General features: G+C 34.7%; 1 protein-coding gene across 2 annotated transcripts in view; it reads left to right on the top strand.

The window, feature by feature from the left end:
- Positions 1–16246, top strand: part of MS3_00002071 (uncharacterized protein) — a 55086-nt gene extending 38840 nt beyond the window's left edge. Inside the window, exons 16-23 of one of the 2 annotated variants that reach the window (XM_051209629.1) lie at positions 719–933; positions 5947–6000; positions 6320–6570; positions 8924–9108; positions 10038–10277; positions 10961–11149; positions 11821–11883; positions 15470–16246. In XM_051209629.1, coding sequence (XP_051075086.1) covers positions 719–933; positions 5947–6000; positions 6320–6570; positions 8924–9108; positions 10038–10277; positions 10961–11149; positions 11821–11883; positions 15470–15646 — 1374 coding nt within the window. In that variant the 3' untranslated portion in view covers positions 15647–16246. Of the gene's footprint in view, positions 1–718; positions 934–5946; positions 6001–6319; positions 6571–8748; positions 9109–10037; positions 10278–10960; positions 11150–11820; positions 11884–15469 lie in introns of both variants that reach the window. The other variant, XM_051209630.1, reaches the window with a different exon arrangement.
- Positions 16247–16600: the final 354 nt, after the last annotated feature.

The raw sequence follows: 16600 nt of genomic DNA, 5'->3' as shown, positions 1-16600 counted from the left end.
AAGTTTGCGTTCAATCTTTATCTTTTAAGTGCGGGACATTTCTTATTCCGCAGTTGCATAAGATATTTTGAATCTTTCCCGAATTTAATTACTGAGAAACTGAAGAAGTACGTCATGTATCCTTTTGGAGAAAGGAGAACCAGTAACTATATAATTTATGCATCAAATATATTAGACGATGAAAAGTGATGTCATTGAACAAAGACTTGTTGAAATGATTAACTTATGAATACAAATGACAACTAGTCACTGTTTGGAAACCTGTTATACATAGTCATTGGTTAAATGCTTATAAAAAGCGAAAATTTTCTTGCAATTTTATATATTCTGTGCTAAAAATTCTCCACTATAATCAATTATATAATACTGAATAAAGCGAATATTATTATTATTGTCTTTGCTTTTATGATAATTTTTTCCCAGTAGGTAGGTATCCCTTACAATCCTACAGCACATCTTTTTGAAAATTATTTGACTTCTTTTTAATATTCAAATGACTTCTAATTTTTACTTAATCGTCATTTAAAAGAGAAATGTGGACATCATTCTTAAAGTAAATAGTTCAATCAATTTTTTCGAACTAAATTCAATAAGTGTTTTTTCTTCTACCTATTATTTTTATTCTTTAAAATACCATTGTGATACAATGTTTTCGACATTTCTCATCTGTTTGTCCTTAACTCAATATTAATGCACATATATATGCGTTAATATTTAGTCAGGTACTGGACTTCCTGTCGGTTCGCCACTTTCTCGTTCATTTCAAAGTCATATTGCATCTCATCGTTTACACAGTGCAGATTTTAATCCTACTGATACAATTTCAGTGAATACTGAAACAATAAAATTAAAGCCAGTTATGGGGTTAGCTGATCGTTTGCTTCATGATCGTGTTCATGCTACATTTTGGCAAAGTTATTCAAAACGTATTAAGTAATTTTATACTTAGTGTTTTATTACAAAGTTAATATTTTAAATGATATTAAATTAAAATGCTAATCTGATTAGCAATTTATTTTGTACAATTTTAGACAAATGTACATTTTATTTCGATAGTTTTCATTGGGTTTTTTCCACTAACTTAAACATTAGTTTGGTTGACATTTTATACTTATTCTCTGTTTTTCTGGCAAACATATTCCCCAACGTCATTATTTTCGTATTACTCCGCTAATTAAACAAGGATTTTTAGTCAAATACTCTTATTTACACTCCACATACGCAAGTGATGTTGCATTCTCTTCATCAGATCTAGGTTAAGCAAAAGTCTAAGGAACGACCGTGAGCAGTGGTGGGCAACGAAAGCAAAGATGTAAAAGGCGGCGGCTACAGGGAACACAAGACAGCTCTACAGACTAATAAAAGAAACTGGAATTAATAAGTCAAGTGTAAGTCAGACTATTTCGGAAAAAGACGACACCTTCATCCGCTCTCAGTCCAGACGTTTAGAACGATGGGCGGAACATTTCAGAGAACAGTTCAACTGGCCTTCAGCTACTCTACAACTACCCTCCATTCCCAGACAGTGTGAATGGGACATTGAAGTAGGTCCCCCAACTCTAGCAGAAGTTCAAAAGGCTATAGTTAATCTGAAACGAGGAAGGGCAGCTGGTCCAGATGGATTGGCTCCAGAGGTCTTCAAGGATTGTGGTCCAATTTTAGCGATTAGGTTGACTAATATTTTAGCTAAGATCTGGGAGTTAGACGTTATCCCATCTAAGTGGTCACAATCACTTATCGTCCCAATATATAAGAGAGGGTCAAAATCATCCTGTGACAACCATAGAGGGATTAGTTTAACTAATATCGTATCTAAAATACTAGCCTCGATAATTATCAGACGCCTAACTAAGACTCGTGAACTGTAAACACGAGAGACTCAAGCTGGCTTCAGACCTGGTCGTGGCTGCATCGACCACATATTCACCATTCGTCAGGTTCTAGAACACAGGTCTTTCTTGACTTGAAAGCAGCATTTGACTCGGTAGACCGCGAGATTCTGTGGCAGTGTCTGTCATTGAAAGGCTTACCTCAGAAGTACATAAACCTTGTGAAGGCTCTTTACTCGAACACTACTAGTCGAGTCAGAGCTTATGGCGAACTGTCATCTACTTTTGCAACCTCAAGTGGTGTCCGTCAAGGCTGTCCACTTTCCCCATTTTTGTTTAACTTCATCATAGACCTATTGATGGAAATAACTTTCTCGTCTACTGAATTCTCGGGTATTGATCTCCATCCAGGAGGTCCACTTATCGACTTAGAATACGCAGATGACATAGTCCTGTTTGGTGAAGACGCTGATAGAATGTAGAGTCTTTTGGTAGCACTGAGCAACAATGCCAGAATGTTTGGAATGCGCTTCTCTCTCTCTCTAAATGCAAGTTGTTGCTTCAGGACTGGTCTGAGTCAACACCTGAACTAAGGATAAGGAGTGAAGTAGTCGAACGTGTTGGCAACTTCACTTATCTTGGAAGTCTGATCAGCCCTAATGGGTTGGTGTCTGACGAAATCTCAGCACGGATTCGAAAAGCTCGCTTGGCTTTTGCCAACTTACGTCACCTTTGGCGAAGGCGAGATATCCGTCTATCAATAAAAGGACGAGTATGCTGCGCGGCAGTCCGTTCTGTTTTAATTTACGGCAGCGCAACATGGCCATTAAGAGTAGAAGACACTCGTAAGCTATTAGTATTTGACCACAGATGCCTTAGAAATATTACTGGCGTCTGCTGGGATCACGACGCGCAATGCTAACCGGTGTTCGGGATGGTTGGAAGAAAGTTAGGGGCGGCCAAACCAAAACGTGGCATCAGTGCTTGAAGCCACTAACTTCTAGTCTGAGCCATGTTGGTAGATGCAGACTACATGGTTGGGGACCGCGTGACTGTCGTAACCAATGGTTGAAGACTCTGGGTGACATGGCTCAGAATCGATCACAATGGCGTAGGTGTGTATACACTCTCTATCTTCCCTTAAACTGAGAGATTAAAATTGCTTCATATCTTTATTTCTGCGAACTAACTCTTTCTTCGTGTACTATATCCTTATTGCAATCTTTCTTTTATATATTACCACCTCTGAATTAACTACTTTTATGAATCCGGTGTCCATCTTGTTGTGTTAATGAGGTATGGCAACTTGGACCGATGCATAAATGTGCCTGGTCCTACGTTGTAGCTGACTGACTGATTAGTTGTCACTTTTAGTATGCTAATTTACTTTGTGCCCTAAGTTTATGTTCTTCTTCTCTTGTTGTATCATGTGTTTTTTGTTTGATCCAATCCACGGTAATTGTTAATTGCAAACGATTCAGATTATTCTAATGCGAATAGAATCTGTTGCCAATTCTATTAGATGGCGAAGAACTTCATTAATTATCTCTAATGGTGGTACCCAGAAAGAAGGCAGTAACGTAGAAGAAAATTTAATATTAACAGAAATAAATTGAAATGGAACAGTCTGTGTATGTGTGGTAATATTGACACGACCTCGGTACACGGGAAATTAGCAAACTAAAAGTGGTAAAAGCTAATCTGAAAACAGCAAACGACATGGAAACATACAAATTAGAAATACTGTACTTAGGGTTATCATTTCAAAAAAGAACCCAACATTCATTCAGGAAAACTAGATAACCTATGATTTTCTTTAGGAGATAAATATGTAGAAAATTATTCTACTTCTATTTTATCTTAGTTAAATATCAAGCCTTTTCTGCTCTCTTATCTTCTCCCTAAATTCCATCATGTAGTGATAATTATTGAAGCATTGTGTCAGTGGCCGTGTTATTGAATTTGCATTAATTTGCTTTCGTATTTAAAAATCTCTCAGTCGTTCTTAATTAGAAGACTGCCTTAAACTAACCGAATCGTTGAACAATATTTAACAATTATGCAGTGCGTTTACTATATTATGTAGTTTTCTTCTAAGCGCAGTCATAGATAAATATGTTCGGTTGATTTGAAATTTCATTATAGTGAATATATACTGGTAAATGAATTACTCAAGATAACATTAGACTCATTAAAAACCGACAACTTCATACCTTTGACATAACATAGTTGCCGCATTGCACCCGCAATAGATATTAGATTTTGAATTTCATGTATTTTGGGGTCATCAGTCTTTGAAATCTCAAAGAGTTGGTCTGAATCACTTAGCTTCAGGCTATTTGGTTTGTATCTGCGCAATTATCGTAACCAGTAAGAGAAATGTTTCAGATGGATGCACTTTTTGTCGCTGTGCTAATTAAGCTTGACTCAACCGTTGCTGCTACCTTAACGTGGTGGTCGGGCTTGCTTATCGTGATGAACCAATCGAGCTATACTGTCTGGAACAATCGTTCCTCAAAGTCCTACCATGCCGGACAGGTTGGTTGAAGAACGGTAAAACTAAAAGCAGCAAACTCAAGATCCGTAGGCGAAGTCGTACCGCTGATTGTACAGAGGTGTGACGGCAGTAGGGTGTTACCCTCAGAAATTCAGCATAGCAGCTATGATACCTTCCCGCAAAGGAATAGTGGAGTTAGAAATGGTCGACCCTGAAAGTGCACAATTCGCCTTATCCTACTGATTTCCTTCTCCGGAGGTAAGGTCTCAACAAGTACTGAGCTAACACGAAAATTACTCACAAAAGGTCGTGTGTGACCGACCTCATGCAGTTGTTCCTTGGGCACTGCGGTCACGCTCTCAGGTCACTAAGACCAACTCTAATCCAATTTCCTTTTCAGGTACCTCCAGAAGAACCCTTCCACGGTGTGGGCAACCAGGAAGTGATATCTGCACCCATACCTCTAACAGCACTCAAGAATGGAGTGTGGAAATTCAAACGGTTGACATATTTGCCAGATTTTATGATTCATATAACCGACCGCCTGCGAACTGTTAACTATTAATCAGTATTACAAACATGAAGTTCAGCTAAAGGATCTCTTTTCAACGAATTTATTATCTTACTGTACCATTATATGTGTATATGAAAATTTTTAAAAGTATTAGTTCCATCAAGACATATGAACAAAGAGCGAACATGATGTAATAATAAAGCTATAATACGAGATTACAAAGTGTAAATATTAACAAAAAACATTGTGTGTGCAAGTAAAAATCCTTGTAAAATCGATAAGTTAGCAACGAATTATAATGTGAATGTAGTAGGATAATTAAAACATTTTTGTTACCGTGATTGAAGATAATAGAGGGGTTAAATTAAATGAAGAGATGTCAGAAACATTTACGAATTAAATCATGGGGATATGAAAAATAATTATGAAGAGAGGAGATATTTTCAAATGCGAGATGTAGTAATCGCAGTTTAAGGCCTTGCTAAGGATAAGATATACTTTTTTGTATGCCCACTTTTGGCTTCATCTCATGGATAACAAGAGCTTCTACTGTTTTAAGGAGCTAGATATTAATAAATCTAGGTAGATTTGGGCGAATTGTATAAACAACCTCAAGATCAGTCAGTGGAGTGACTAGATGTTCAAAAATGGGACTTCTAACTGCTTCCCTTTCATTCTTGTTGAATCACACTGGGACAGTTTACCGTATCCAATTTAGAAACAAGTACTGACTATGACCTATGTACCTTGCTCCACAAGAGCATATGAATTAGTAAACACGAAGTATTGTAGGATCGAACAACTTTACAAAACAAAAACATTTATCAATTGAGTACATGTTTAATGCAATCGACATTGAATAGTTCAATTTTTTTCTGTAAATTGTTGTCCCAACCCAAAGTATGTGTTGTAAGATTCGAACAGGTAGCCTATAAATTGAGAAGTGTGTTCTCGAACCAATATGTCACTGACCTCTCTTAATGTTCTCGAACGTAAGCCAATAATAATTACGAGTATTCTCACTCTTGAAATTATTCATATTTTGTCGCTAAAGAAATTATGATTTTTCTATATTATAAACAATAATGTAAATAATCATTTTACAGATCTCAAATGGCTATTTGGTTACCACATGATCGACTACCAAAAAATGTTTTAAAGTAAGCGTTTTAACACTTAATATCTTTTTATTTCTTCTGTTTTAACTTATTTGATTTGTGTATACTGTTTATATAGGAAAAGTGATATTATAGAATTGTTACTGTTGTCTGCAGTCGGTTATTTCATTATAAAAATGATTTATTGTACTACATACAATTATTCTCTATTAAAACAAAACAGTTGTCCAATGCTTGTTGATTTCCAATAGTCATTTATCTAAGATCATTTCATGATGTAAACTATGGGAGTGTTTCGTTGTGAAATATGTTTAGACTGTCAGTTGTTCCTTAATTCTTTTATGTATCTGTCTAATCATAGTGATCAATTCTATAATTGTAAAGCAAACTACGGAGCTATTCTACCTCAAGTTATAACCTGTGGTACAGTGTCTAGAAGAGCTGTTGAACCATTATGGTTAACTGCTAGTAATGCCGATGAAAATCGATTAGGAAGTGAAATCAAAGCTATGGTTCAATCACCTCCTGGTTATGTTTTTGTTGGGGCTGATGTTGATTCACAAGAAATGTGGATTGCTGCCTTAATTGGTGATGCAGGTGTTGGTTTCCAAGGTAATTATTATCCTTATTTCTGTTTTTATATTTCACCAGTATGATAATGCTTTTAGAGTTATTTTTCTATCCATTATAATAATGCTTTACCAATATACTAGTTATCGATGACAGTGTACTATAAATAAATGTTATTCTGTTTTTGGAATGACATAAAAACGCTATAATACCCCCGTACTGGTAAAGTCTGGTAGTGGAATAAAGAAAAATGTAAAAGTTCAACCTATGCTTAACTGGTTATCAATACATAACACCAATCATGTTATAATGTGTTATCGTGTAATTTAGTTCACAAAAAACCAACTTCATCTTTGTAATGATTGATCTATTTTTATGAACAGATAATTCATACTTATAGTTTGCGAAATAAAACTCTTCGATGTGCTTATTTGTCAAGATATAAGTCAAAATGATTTGAACACTCGGTTACTGTTTACTCATATTGATAATGGACTGCTCTGTTTATTGGATTAATGATTCTGGATGATAGATTACAATGCAATAGAGGTGAATAAAGTCGTCTACATCGATAACTGTTTCGGCTAATATTAGCTGGGATAACTGTTTATTATAGTAATATGAAAAAAATTGATTGGAAATTATGAGAAAACAGCAATTAATGCATCTACCATATTGTAGCAATATTCTCTATTATTAGTTGAATGAGCCGAACTAATACGAGATATTTTTCTCAATGGTTGTCATTTGGAACAAATAAATAATAACATTAATACCGTTAGGTGCCGGCTCAGTGGTCTAGTGATTAAGTGCTCGCGTGTATGACCAGTAGGTCCTGGGTTCGTGGATGCGCACTGCTGAGGAGTCCCACAATAGTGGTCTAGCTTCAATTGGCTCATGATCTCAACTATTGAAATAATTTTTCTCAAAAAATCTCATATTCCTAGTGCTTTTCTGTATATATTAATCCATTGTATTTGGAGCACTTCACAGCTAATCACTATTTTTATAAGTTGTGATTCAATGGAAAAAATATTGCAGATCAGCTTACTGTCTTTTGTTTTAGAGCATATTTCTGATATGATGATTAGAAGTGATTTTTTTATTATCCATTTACTATTGGCTTTCATTTTCATACTCTTTTTTTGTTTTGTATACTGTGGTAAATGTTCTAATTAGATATTATCTTAACAGTATCTTTTTTTACATGAATAATGGTTTTAATTATTGAATTATAGTCAAGAGATTGGTTAATATTTCTGTCTTTTATTCAGTTGAGATTTTAGGTCTGTTTGTTGCTTGTTTAAAGTGTTTGTGTCTGACCTCTTCTGTCATTCAAGTAATTATATCAAATCAGTGTTTACTGTCATAACAATTTCCGTTGATAGTACAATACAATATACAGCGTAGTAATTTAATATTCATGGAATTTTCAGTGAATAAAAAACCCCTACTTTGTAAATTATCAGTGAAGAGATTTGTGGAAATCGTCTATTACAAACCAACCCAATCACTGAAAAGCAGGAAATATTGGATAGTGTTTTCGTCTTATTGTGGGATTTCTCAGCAGTACTCATCCACAACCCTAAAACATATCAAACCAGGAACCTTCAGATCTCGCGACGCATGGTTAATCTTTAGACCGCTGAGCCGGTATTCAATTGGTTACATTTCCAATTCCAACCAGTTGACGATACTACGTGGTCATCTTTCATTACTTTCTGTGGATAATTTGTCTCACATCTGACGTTGTTGAATTCCACTAGTCTAGTGCTTCCTGATTTTCAATGGTGGTCTAACTAAGATTCATTAATGATGTGTTTGTTTGGAAATGTTCTGTGAAATAAGGCAATCAAGATTCACTGGTCAAGGTAATGCTTTATATAATTTAAAAAGTACATCTAAAGATCAATTTTTCAACTATTTTCTTTCGTATTATACTTATGTAATAATATATCAATGAATTTATTTATATGAAAATAAATTAAGAAGCCATAGCCCCATGGAAAGTCAATCAAAACAGAAGTGAATCATTAATTCATCAATAACAATATGATTATTGTTTGTTAATATGGTATAATGGATACACCTGCCGGATTAATCTCAGTTTCAGCTTGTATGTGTTGAGTTCATTTTATTCATGTTTAAGTTCATTGTGATAAACTTTTAGTAAATAATAATTTCAGAATATTATTCATGTATTGCTTATCTATTTTTTAGTCGTTATTATTTTTGACGTAAAGACGACAGATCATGGAAACATATTTGTGACTAAACATTTTGAAGGATATCTTCTTTAAATTCCAGTTTTCGAAATATGATTCCGTCAAACTTTTTTCAACTCATTATTATGATTTTGTACGTGCGTATATGTGTTTATTAACGTTCCTATCAGGCTCAACTCCATATGGTTGGATGACACTACAAGGCAATAAACTTGATGGAACTGATTTACATACAAAAATAGCTAAAGAAATGGGTATTAAACGAAGTGAATCGAAGGTGTTGAATTATTCTAGACTATATGGCTCAGGCATTGAATTTGCATCGCACTTATTAGCAAAATTCTGCAATATTACTGTAAGTTGCTTTGATTCTTACCCTTTGTACAGTGTTCTTTTCAGTCATAAATTTTAAAAACACTTTCAATCTCATCTGTATTCTGTTTCATTTCTTGTGCTTATTAACTAGTATTTAGAATGGATCTTGAACTAGTTATTTTATACATTTGCATTTAATTAATTACATCCACAAGAATAGCATATACCTAGGACTTACGAAATATAAATCACTTATCCAAGATTGGGCTCAGTGTATTCCCGGATTCATCCTTTGTGGAAAGTTGTTTGTGTATCTGGCTGAGTAGGTGTATGAATACAGTTCTGTTCTTGTAAAATCTCGCGTCACCTGTAGCTGGAAATGTTCATGGCTGTGTTCGGTCATCATTGTCTTCGAACGATAGTTTACATCTGACGGTGATGTTTTATGATAGCCTTCTCAATGGCATCTTTGTGGTTCATTATTTGCGGATTCTTGAATTAAGTGAGAAAAGCAAAGAAGTGGTCAGCTCATGAAATTGCGCCATGACGAAGGGAATAGATGTATAAGGCTACTATATGTTCACGACTCTCTGAATAGCGTTTTGAAGACTGCGGAACTCAGTGTGGCTCGATGCGTTATTCGACTTTGCTAAAAAAAGGCATGTGGCAGGGACTATTACATATTCAATAAAGCAAAGTGAACCATCTTAACTAACAGAAGTTTATCCTGGTTGTATTTTTGATTAGAATGTGTATTTTATTAAATATTGATTTTGTCTATTTATTTTTTGATCATATGGATATTTCCTTTTATGGTTATTTCACAATATTATCATTTCGTTTGTATGAGGAGTTCTTTCAATGCTCAGTCGCATAAGCACTTAAACGTTATCCATGAATAAATTTTATTTCAAGTTGACTATAGCTGTTATATTGCTACTCTCTGTTTTTACTTTCCAACCATTTCAGCCAGAACAAGCTAGTTTAAAAGCAAAGCAACTTTTTCAAATTACTAAAGGACGCCGAATTATTGTGGACTCTTCTTCGCCTTCCGGAGATGGTACTTCATTATCGTCTAAATGGCAAGGTGGAAGTGAGTCAGCTGTATTCAATCAATTGGAATCAATTGCTCGTAGTCCAGAGCCTCGTACACCATTTTTAAATGCACAACTAACTCGTGCATTGAATCCGAAACTTGTTAAGGATGATGTAAGTATTTGGAGATTTTTTTTAGTTTTCGTTAAATATCTTGTTTATCATATATTTCATCATAAAATATTCTTATAGTAATAATAGTATGAAACTTTTTGTCGATTCCCGATAGTGAGCGTCTCTTCTCATATTTCAGTGTTCCATAGGCGACGTAATAATGACGAAATTGACCTTTAGAAACATGATCTTTATCCTTTTTGTTAAATGAAGATAAAACTTGCCGCACAGACTTCGCTAATGTATCATTACAATAAGTAATATATATATGTGTATCATGATCTTACTGCACAGTAATAATTGAATTTAGTTAGAAAAAACACAATAATGAAATATGATTATGATTAATTCACATGAGTTGCAAAGGTTAGCTTACATGATAAATGACATCAAACAATCATTGGCTACAATTAGCGCGTATTGAAATCAGTTAACAAGTTCAGGTTTGTGTGAGTCTAACCTTTATACGGAAGCCTTATCATACTACCTAGATACCCAATCTGAAGTAGTAGACAGTAGATGCGTTGTTTGAATCTGCCATTTCTAAGAAGAGAACCGAGTGATCTGATCACCACAAACTTTTTTTCTCTTCAGAAATTACGAATTGCCATATTCATATCATTATTTAATACGAATTATCTTTTCGAATTTTAATTGTATACTTCCTTTTGTTTGTGTTTTAGTTTTTACCAAGTCGTGTAAATTGGGTTGTACAAAGTTCTGCTGTTGATTATTTACATTGTATGCTTGTTTTAATGCGTTGGCTTATAAATAAATTTAAAATTCCTGCACGTTTATGTATAAGTATTCATGATGAATTGCGATATATTTGTCCAAAATCACATATGTATCAAGTTGCATTAGCTTTGCAAGTCAGTTTAGCTATTATTATTATTATTATTATTATTATTATTATTATTATTATTATTATCATCGGTGTTTAGTTCTCTCAAATCAATAAATAATAGTATATTATGTAAATAATTGTAAAACGCTTAGCGATTTTCAGGTATAATCAGGTTGATATAGATAGCCATGTTACATGTAAAGAACAGATAAATGATTCTAAATGCTTTTGAAGTGTGATACAGTTTTTAAAAAAATTTTGAGGGTACACGCGTTACATGGATTAGAACAATGTAACGCATCAGTTGGAAACTATTGATTCTTTGTAGGTGGACTAGGGCGTCCTGTTGATGTAGAGATAATGTATCCAATATCATTTTCAGTTACAACACAAAGTAATAATAGTTTTCTCTTAGTTCTCATTTTTGTTTTGTCTTAATTATCTTTGGTGACTGGATTTCCATATGTGTAGTTTCGAAGTGACATACTACTGTACCGGGACAAATGGTTATTCTGTACGTTTGTTCGATGACTTTTCATTTTCACCTCTTCTTAATCTGTTTACTCATGATACAAGCTACTTTTTGCTCATAGTAATCTCATCATAAAAGTTCATACCACTTTTAGTCTCCAACAAGTTTGTCATCTTTACTTGTCTTTTTATATATTTTTTTAACGAAAAACATCATTTCAACAGATTAGCAATCTACTGACAAGGACATTCTTCGCCTATCAATTAGGCATGCGTGATCTCCCGGAAGTAAGTTTCTTTTCTTAATACTGACTTTTTCACCAATTATTCAACTTTAAAATATTATTATGCTATTATTAAATAAATGATAATTGCTATGAGCATGAGAGAGATAGAATAAAAAGGAAGTTGGCACTAGCTGAACTAGAAACCTATCGACAAATGGAGAGGAAGATCTCCGATTAGTGGGTTTTCGGATAGTCAGGTCCTGAAAGTAAGTGCTACCAAGGCCTGTGTGGATAGGCCGTTCTCCCTGAGAGTTTTATATACCGATACTTATAGTCTAAGAAATAAATTCTATGAACTAGGAGCATTAGTGGACAAATTAAAGCCACTCATTGTAGCTGTGAAAGAAACGTAGTTAGTCCATAACTTAGATATTACCCCAGAATTATCTGGATACCACTACCTAAGGAGTGATAGACATAGATGTAGGAAAGGAGGTGGCGTCCTTTTGTATATAACCAATAATATAAATATCCACTCCTTTGTTTGCGAATCCCATGATAGTGTGCCTTGTGAGGTCATTTGCTGTGAGCTGACTATCGGATGCTGCACATTTCTGCTCGGTATCATATATCGCAGCCCAATCTGCTTAGCTGATGACTTTATTTTAGAGCCCATTCAGCCACGGAGTTCAAAGAACAGATGCTTGAAATTAGGAGAATTTGATGCATCTGATATTAGTTTAATTGAGGCGGTCATGGTAGGATCTATGAAGTCGATTGATAGCAGGTTCCTGATAACTGTAATGGAGCATGCATTAGTGCAGCATGTATCCAAACCCACTCGTTTTGGTGCAAACCAAGGTTCTTCTTTGTTATACTTGGTAATCACTCATGCGACTGAGAATATTGCCAACCTAAATATTCTTCCATTGTTAGTGAATAGCGATCACTCTGTTTTGTCATTCACGTTTCAAGCTAGTGACATGATATACGATCAGGTTAAGCCTCGCTCAAATGTGTAGAGAGCTAACATATCAGCCATTCAGGAGTGTGCTGCTAAAACAGAATGGATAGTAGATACTAGCTCATCAGTTGAAGAAGTATGGTCTATATTTAAAGGCAAGCATAGTTCAGTCACGTCTTCGTTTATACCGTAACTGGTACCACGTAGACCGAATACCTGTCCACCATGGATAACTAAACAGGTCAAGAAACTCCATAGGTGCAGGAAAAAGCATTGGAATATGTTCATCTCTACTGGTCTAGAACAGTACAGATCCAGTTATTGTAAAACTAGGAATGCTTGTAAAGCGTTGATAAGCAACACTACACGGCCACATGTAAAACAATTGGTTAGGGAATGTGACACTATCCCAAACGCTTATTCTCGCATATGAAGAAGCGAACTCAGAGAAAAGATGCAATCCCGTAACTTTTGGCACAATAAAATCAGATGGTATTGGAAAGAGATGAAGTCGAAAAACCCAAAGCTTTGTCGGAATATTCTATTAAAGCGTTTTCTATCAGCGATGAGGAACGACCAACCATTAGATGTGATTGGGGCGGTTTGTCGATGGATCCTCTAGTTATTGAAGACGGTACTGTTTTAAGATTACGTCCTGTTATCCTATTATTTAGTCGAGGTATTGTTGTGGTCGTATATTCGTCTTCATCAAGAGTAAGGATTGAGTGGCTTCTATCCGACTTGGAGAAGAGTAATTTTTAACAGTCCACAACTTTGTAAATCTTTCATCTGTGATTAACCGTGTTGGAGTACCCAGTTTTTGTAATGTTTCAATCGTGTTCTTATATCTGGGTTGTTTGGTCAGCCAACAGGAATGGGATAGTACACGACTTGATTGTTGTGTGCTGGGTTCAGAGAGGTTTATATGCTGTATGTACGCAGTCCACCCTGTTGTAGTTCCAATCCAGTCCGAGTCCTGATCCACTTGTTTTAGTTCGTGCAGTTCGGTAGTATCACAGACTCTTACACACATGTGAGGTGTGTCTCTGTAAGCCGAGTACAGGAATCTGTAATTGGTGAGTTATACCAAAGCAGTTGTGTATGTATTCCGCTTTGTTTCAGCCTATGTACTAAACAAAGATGATACTCAGGTTGGCCATCCTTGTAGTTCTCACCACCACACTGCTCTTAGTCTACTCAGTTCCGTTTTGTTTGTTTGCTTCGTTTTATAACATTATTTTTGTACGGGGTGTCTGTAATATGGAGACAAGATAATGAGAATCGGCAAAATAGCTTTTGATGTTTTACGCAGTCGTTTAGAATTCTTTGTAAAGACTTTTTTGTTATGATATAGCGAGAACGACAGTGTTGAGCGTATTAAATGCTTATTTTGTTCTGTGCAGATTGTACGTGACAGGTAAATGAATGAGTTGTTGTCTCAATCTCCTTTTTTCGTAATAAACTTTGAAGGAAATCAATCAATTAGTATTGCACTGCATAATAGGCTAACTGATGAAGTACGGATGCTGACTGAGATAAATGATGATTTTCACTGATGACTTCCTTATATTTTGGTGTTATAACTCGGTTTGTTTGTTGCCACAGGGCATTTGTTAACGATGATTTTGTGGGTGATAACGAATTTTCTGTGAATGTGTTTACTTATTTTTGATAAGAACTCTGAAAGAAACTTCTTTTGTGAATATATTCACGTTCAGTTTAATGAGATAATGTAGTGAATCCTTTCCAATATTGGAATTGGAAAGTGGATAATATTTTTTGAAAAATGCATAAAGTTCTTGAAGTAAAGCACACCAAATTAACGTCCTATTACTTTTGTTGTGAGATACTTTTAGTTTATGCAGACTATGTTCACTGAATGGAAGTGGCTTATCTATCTCACTGTCTCTCCCAGAATTCATGTATGCTCTACTTTCACTGAATTCGTCTTATCGAATTTGGAAGTTTTAATGATTTTTTAAATATAATCATTAAACATACTAACAGAAACTGAATATTTTACACCATTAATTCGCTCACACACGAACAAATGATATTGTCGTCAAAGTAGGAAGACTGATAGAATAAGTTCATTTTCTTCATGTTTACATATCTTGTTTCTTATTCATTGTACTTAGAGTTAAACCGCGTTACGTAAAATAATGTACCTAGTAATGTAATATATAACATATTTTTTTAATTGCGAAATCTAGTTTTGTAACTCTTTTATAATTTTGGCTTATGCAATAGATTTTACACGCCTTATTTACAATGTGATTGAATAAATTTGAAAAATAACTTGAAATATCATTAGTATTATGAACTGTTTTTTTTCATCCATTGATCTACATTTCATCATCAACTTTTATATTAATAAAGATTTTTACCTGTAAATCATGATTGAAATTTGTCTGTTCCTTTATATTTTCTTTTATTTTGAGTATCTCATTGGTCAAACTAACCTAATCATCGTTGTTCTTTATAGTTAGGTGTTTTATCATAATCTTGTTATTATAAATGTGTAAAATATTCTCTACACTTTTGATTTCTAGTGGTTTCTAATTTTTTTGGAAATTTTAGTATTTGAGTTTAATCATAATTTATTTTTTTCTTTCTTTCAGTTTTTAATCATTTTTCATTATTACTCTCTTTAATTTTTTTCTTATCGGTTGTTTTCTGTTAGTCAGTAGCATTTTTCAGTTCAGTTGAAGTTGATACCTGCATTCGTAAAGAGGCCAGAGATGATTGTGTTACTCCATCAAATTCCGGTGGTTTGCAGAACGGTTATGGAGTATCTCCGGGTCAGTCGTTAACAATGCAAGATATTCTTGACAGAACTGGAGGATCTATGAAGTTGTGATATAGAATTATATTTTGAACTGTCAGATTATTTTTTATCCACTTCTGTATAATTTATAGCGCCTGTTTGCAAATACTATGTTTGATTTAAAAGATTGAAGGTTTTTTATGTGTCCAATTTAGTCTTATCGGTTAGGGCTAATGTGTACAGTATTCACACTTTTTGGAGTGATTTGTTACAGTACATACGCATTCGTTTCAATAATCTATGCGAGTAAGTGTTGAAGAAGTAGACCATATGTAAATTGAGTTTTCATAAGGAAGATAATAAATTCAGGTAATAGCAAACGATAACCCTTAGTATGTGAGGTGGATTGTTAAGTCTTGCTGATTAGACGCTATATTCGTTCCTAAGCTATTCTGATAACTCGCACGCTAGAACTATACAGCGACCTGAACACCAGAAAGAAGGCTCAAAGTATGAGAGAGACACTTTACTCCAAGGTTCGTTTTTGTACAGAAGACACGGGTATTTATAGATGTTAACGTTTGTTAAATCAACATCATATTTCGGCCAATCCATTAACGACATATTATGCTACTGACCAATAGTAGCACGCCACGTTGAAATTCTAGAATGCTCCATCGTGCTCTGATTGGCTAGGACTCTCCGGCTCCTTTTGGGCCTCTGTAGGCTCAATTGAAGTTCTCCGAAAGCAGACTGAACATGGATCTTCTTCAAGAAATAATTCATGCTTAGTGTTCTAACGTTCCTTTGGGTAACCGGTTTACTCTTGTTCTACGGCAGACCTTATGTTGTAGTTAGTTGCGTTTTACTGTATTTCAACAGTACAATCTGCTATTGACAGGTTCATAGATAAATCGCGTATCACTGATATTTTATCACATAGTTTGACTCCTTACGATGTCCCAAAAATTAGACATATTTTTCAGGTCGAACCCGGGTTATGACAACCAATCTCGAATACTGGTTGTAAAATGCTATTTTCATCTT

The sequence above is a fragment of the Schistosoma haematobium genome, chromosome 1 (genome assembly GCF_000699445.3).
Source record: "Schistosoma haematobium chromosome 1, whole genome shotgun sequence".
In the NCBI taxonomy this organism is placed as follows: Eukaryota; Metazoa; Platyhelminthes; class Trematoda; order Strigeidida; family Schistosomatidae; genus Schistosoma; species Schistosoma haematobium.
The sequence above is the reverse complement of the archived record's forward strand: the minus strand, read 5'-3'. Positions and strand labels throughout refer to the sequence as shown.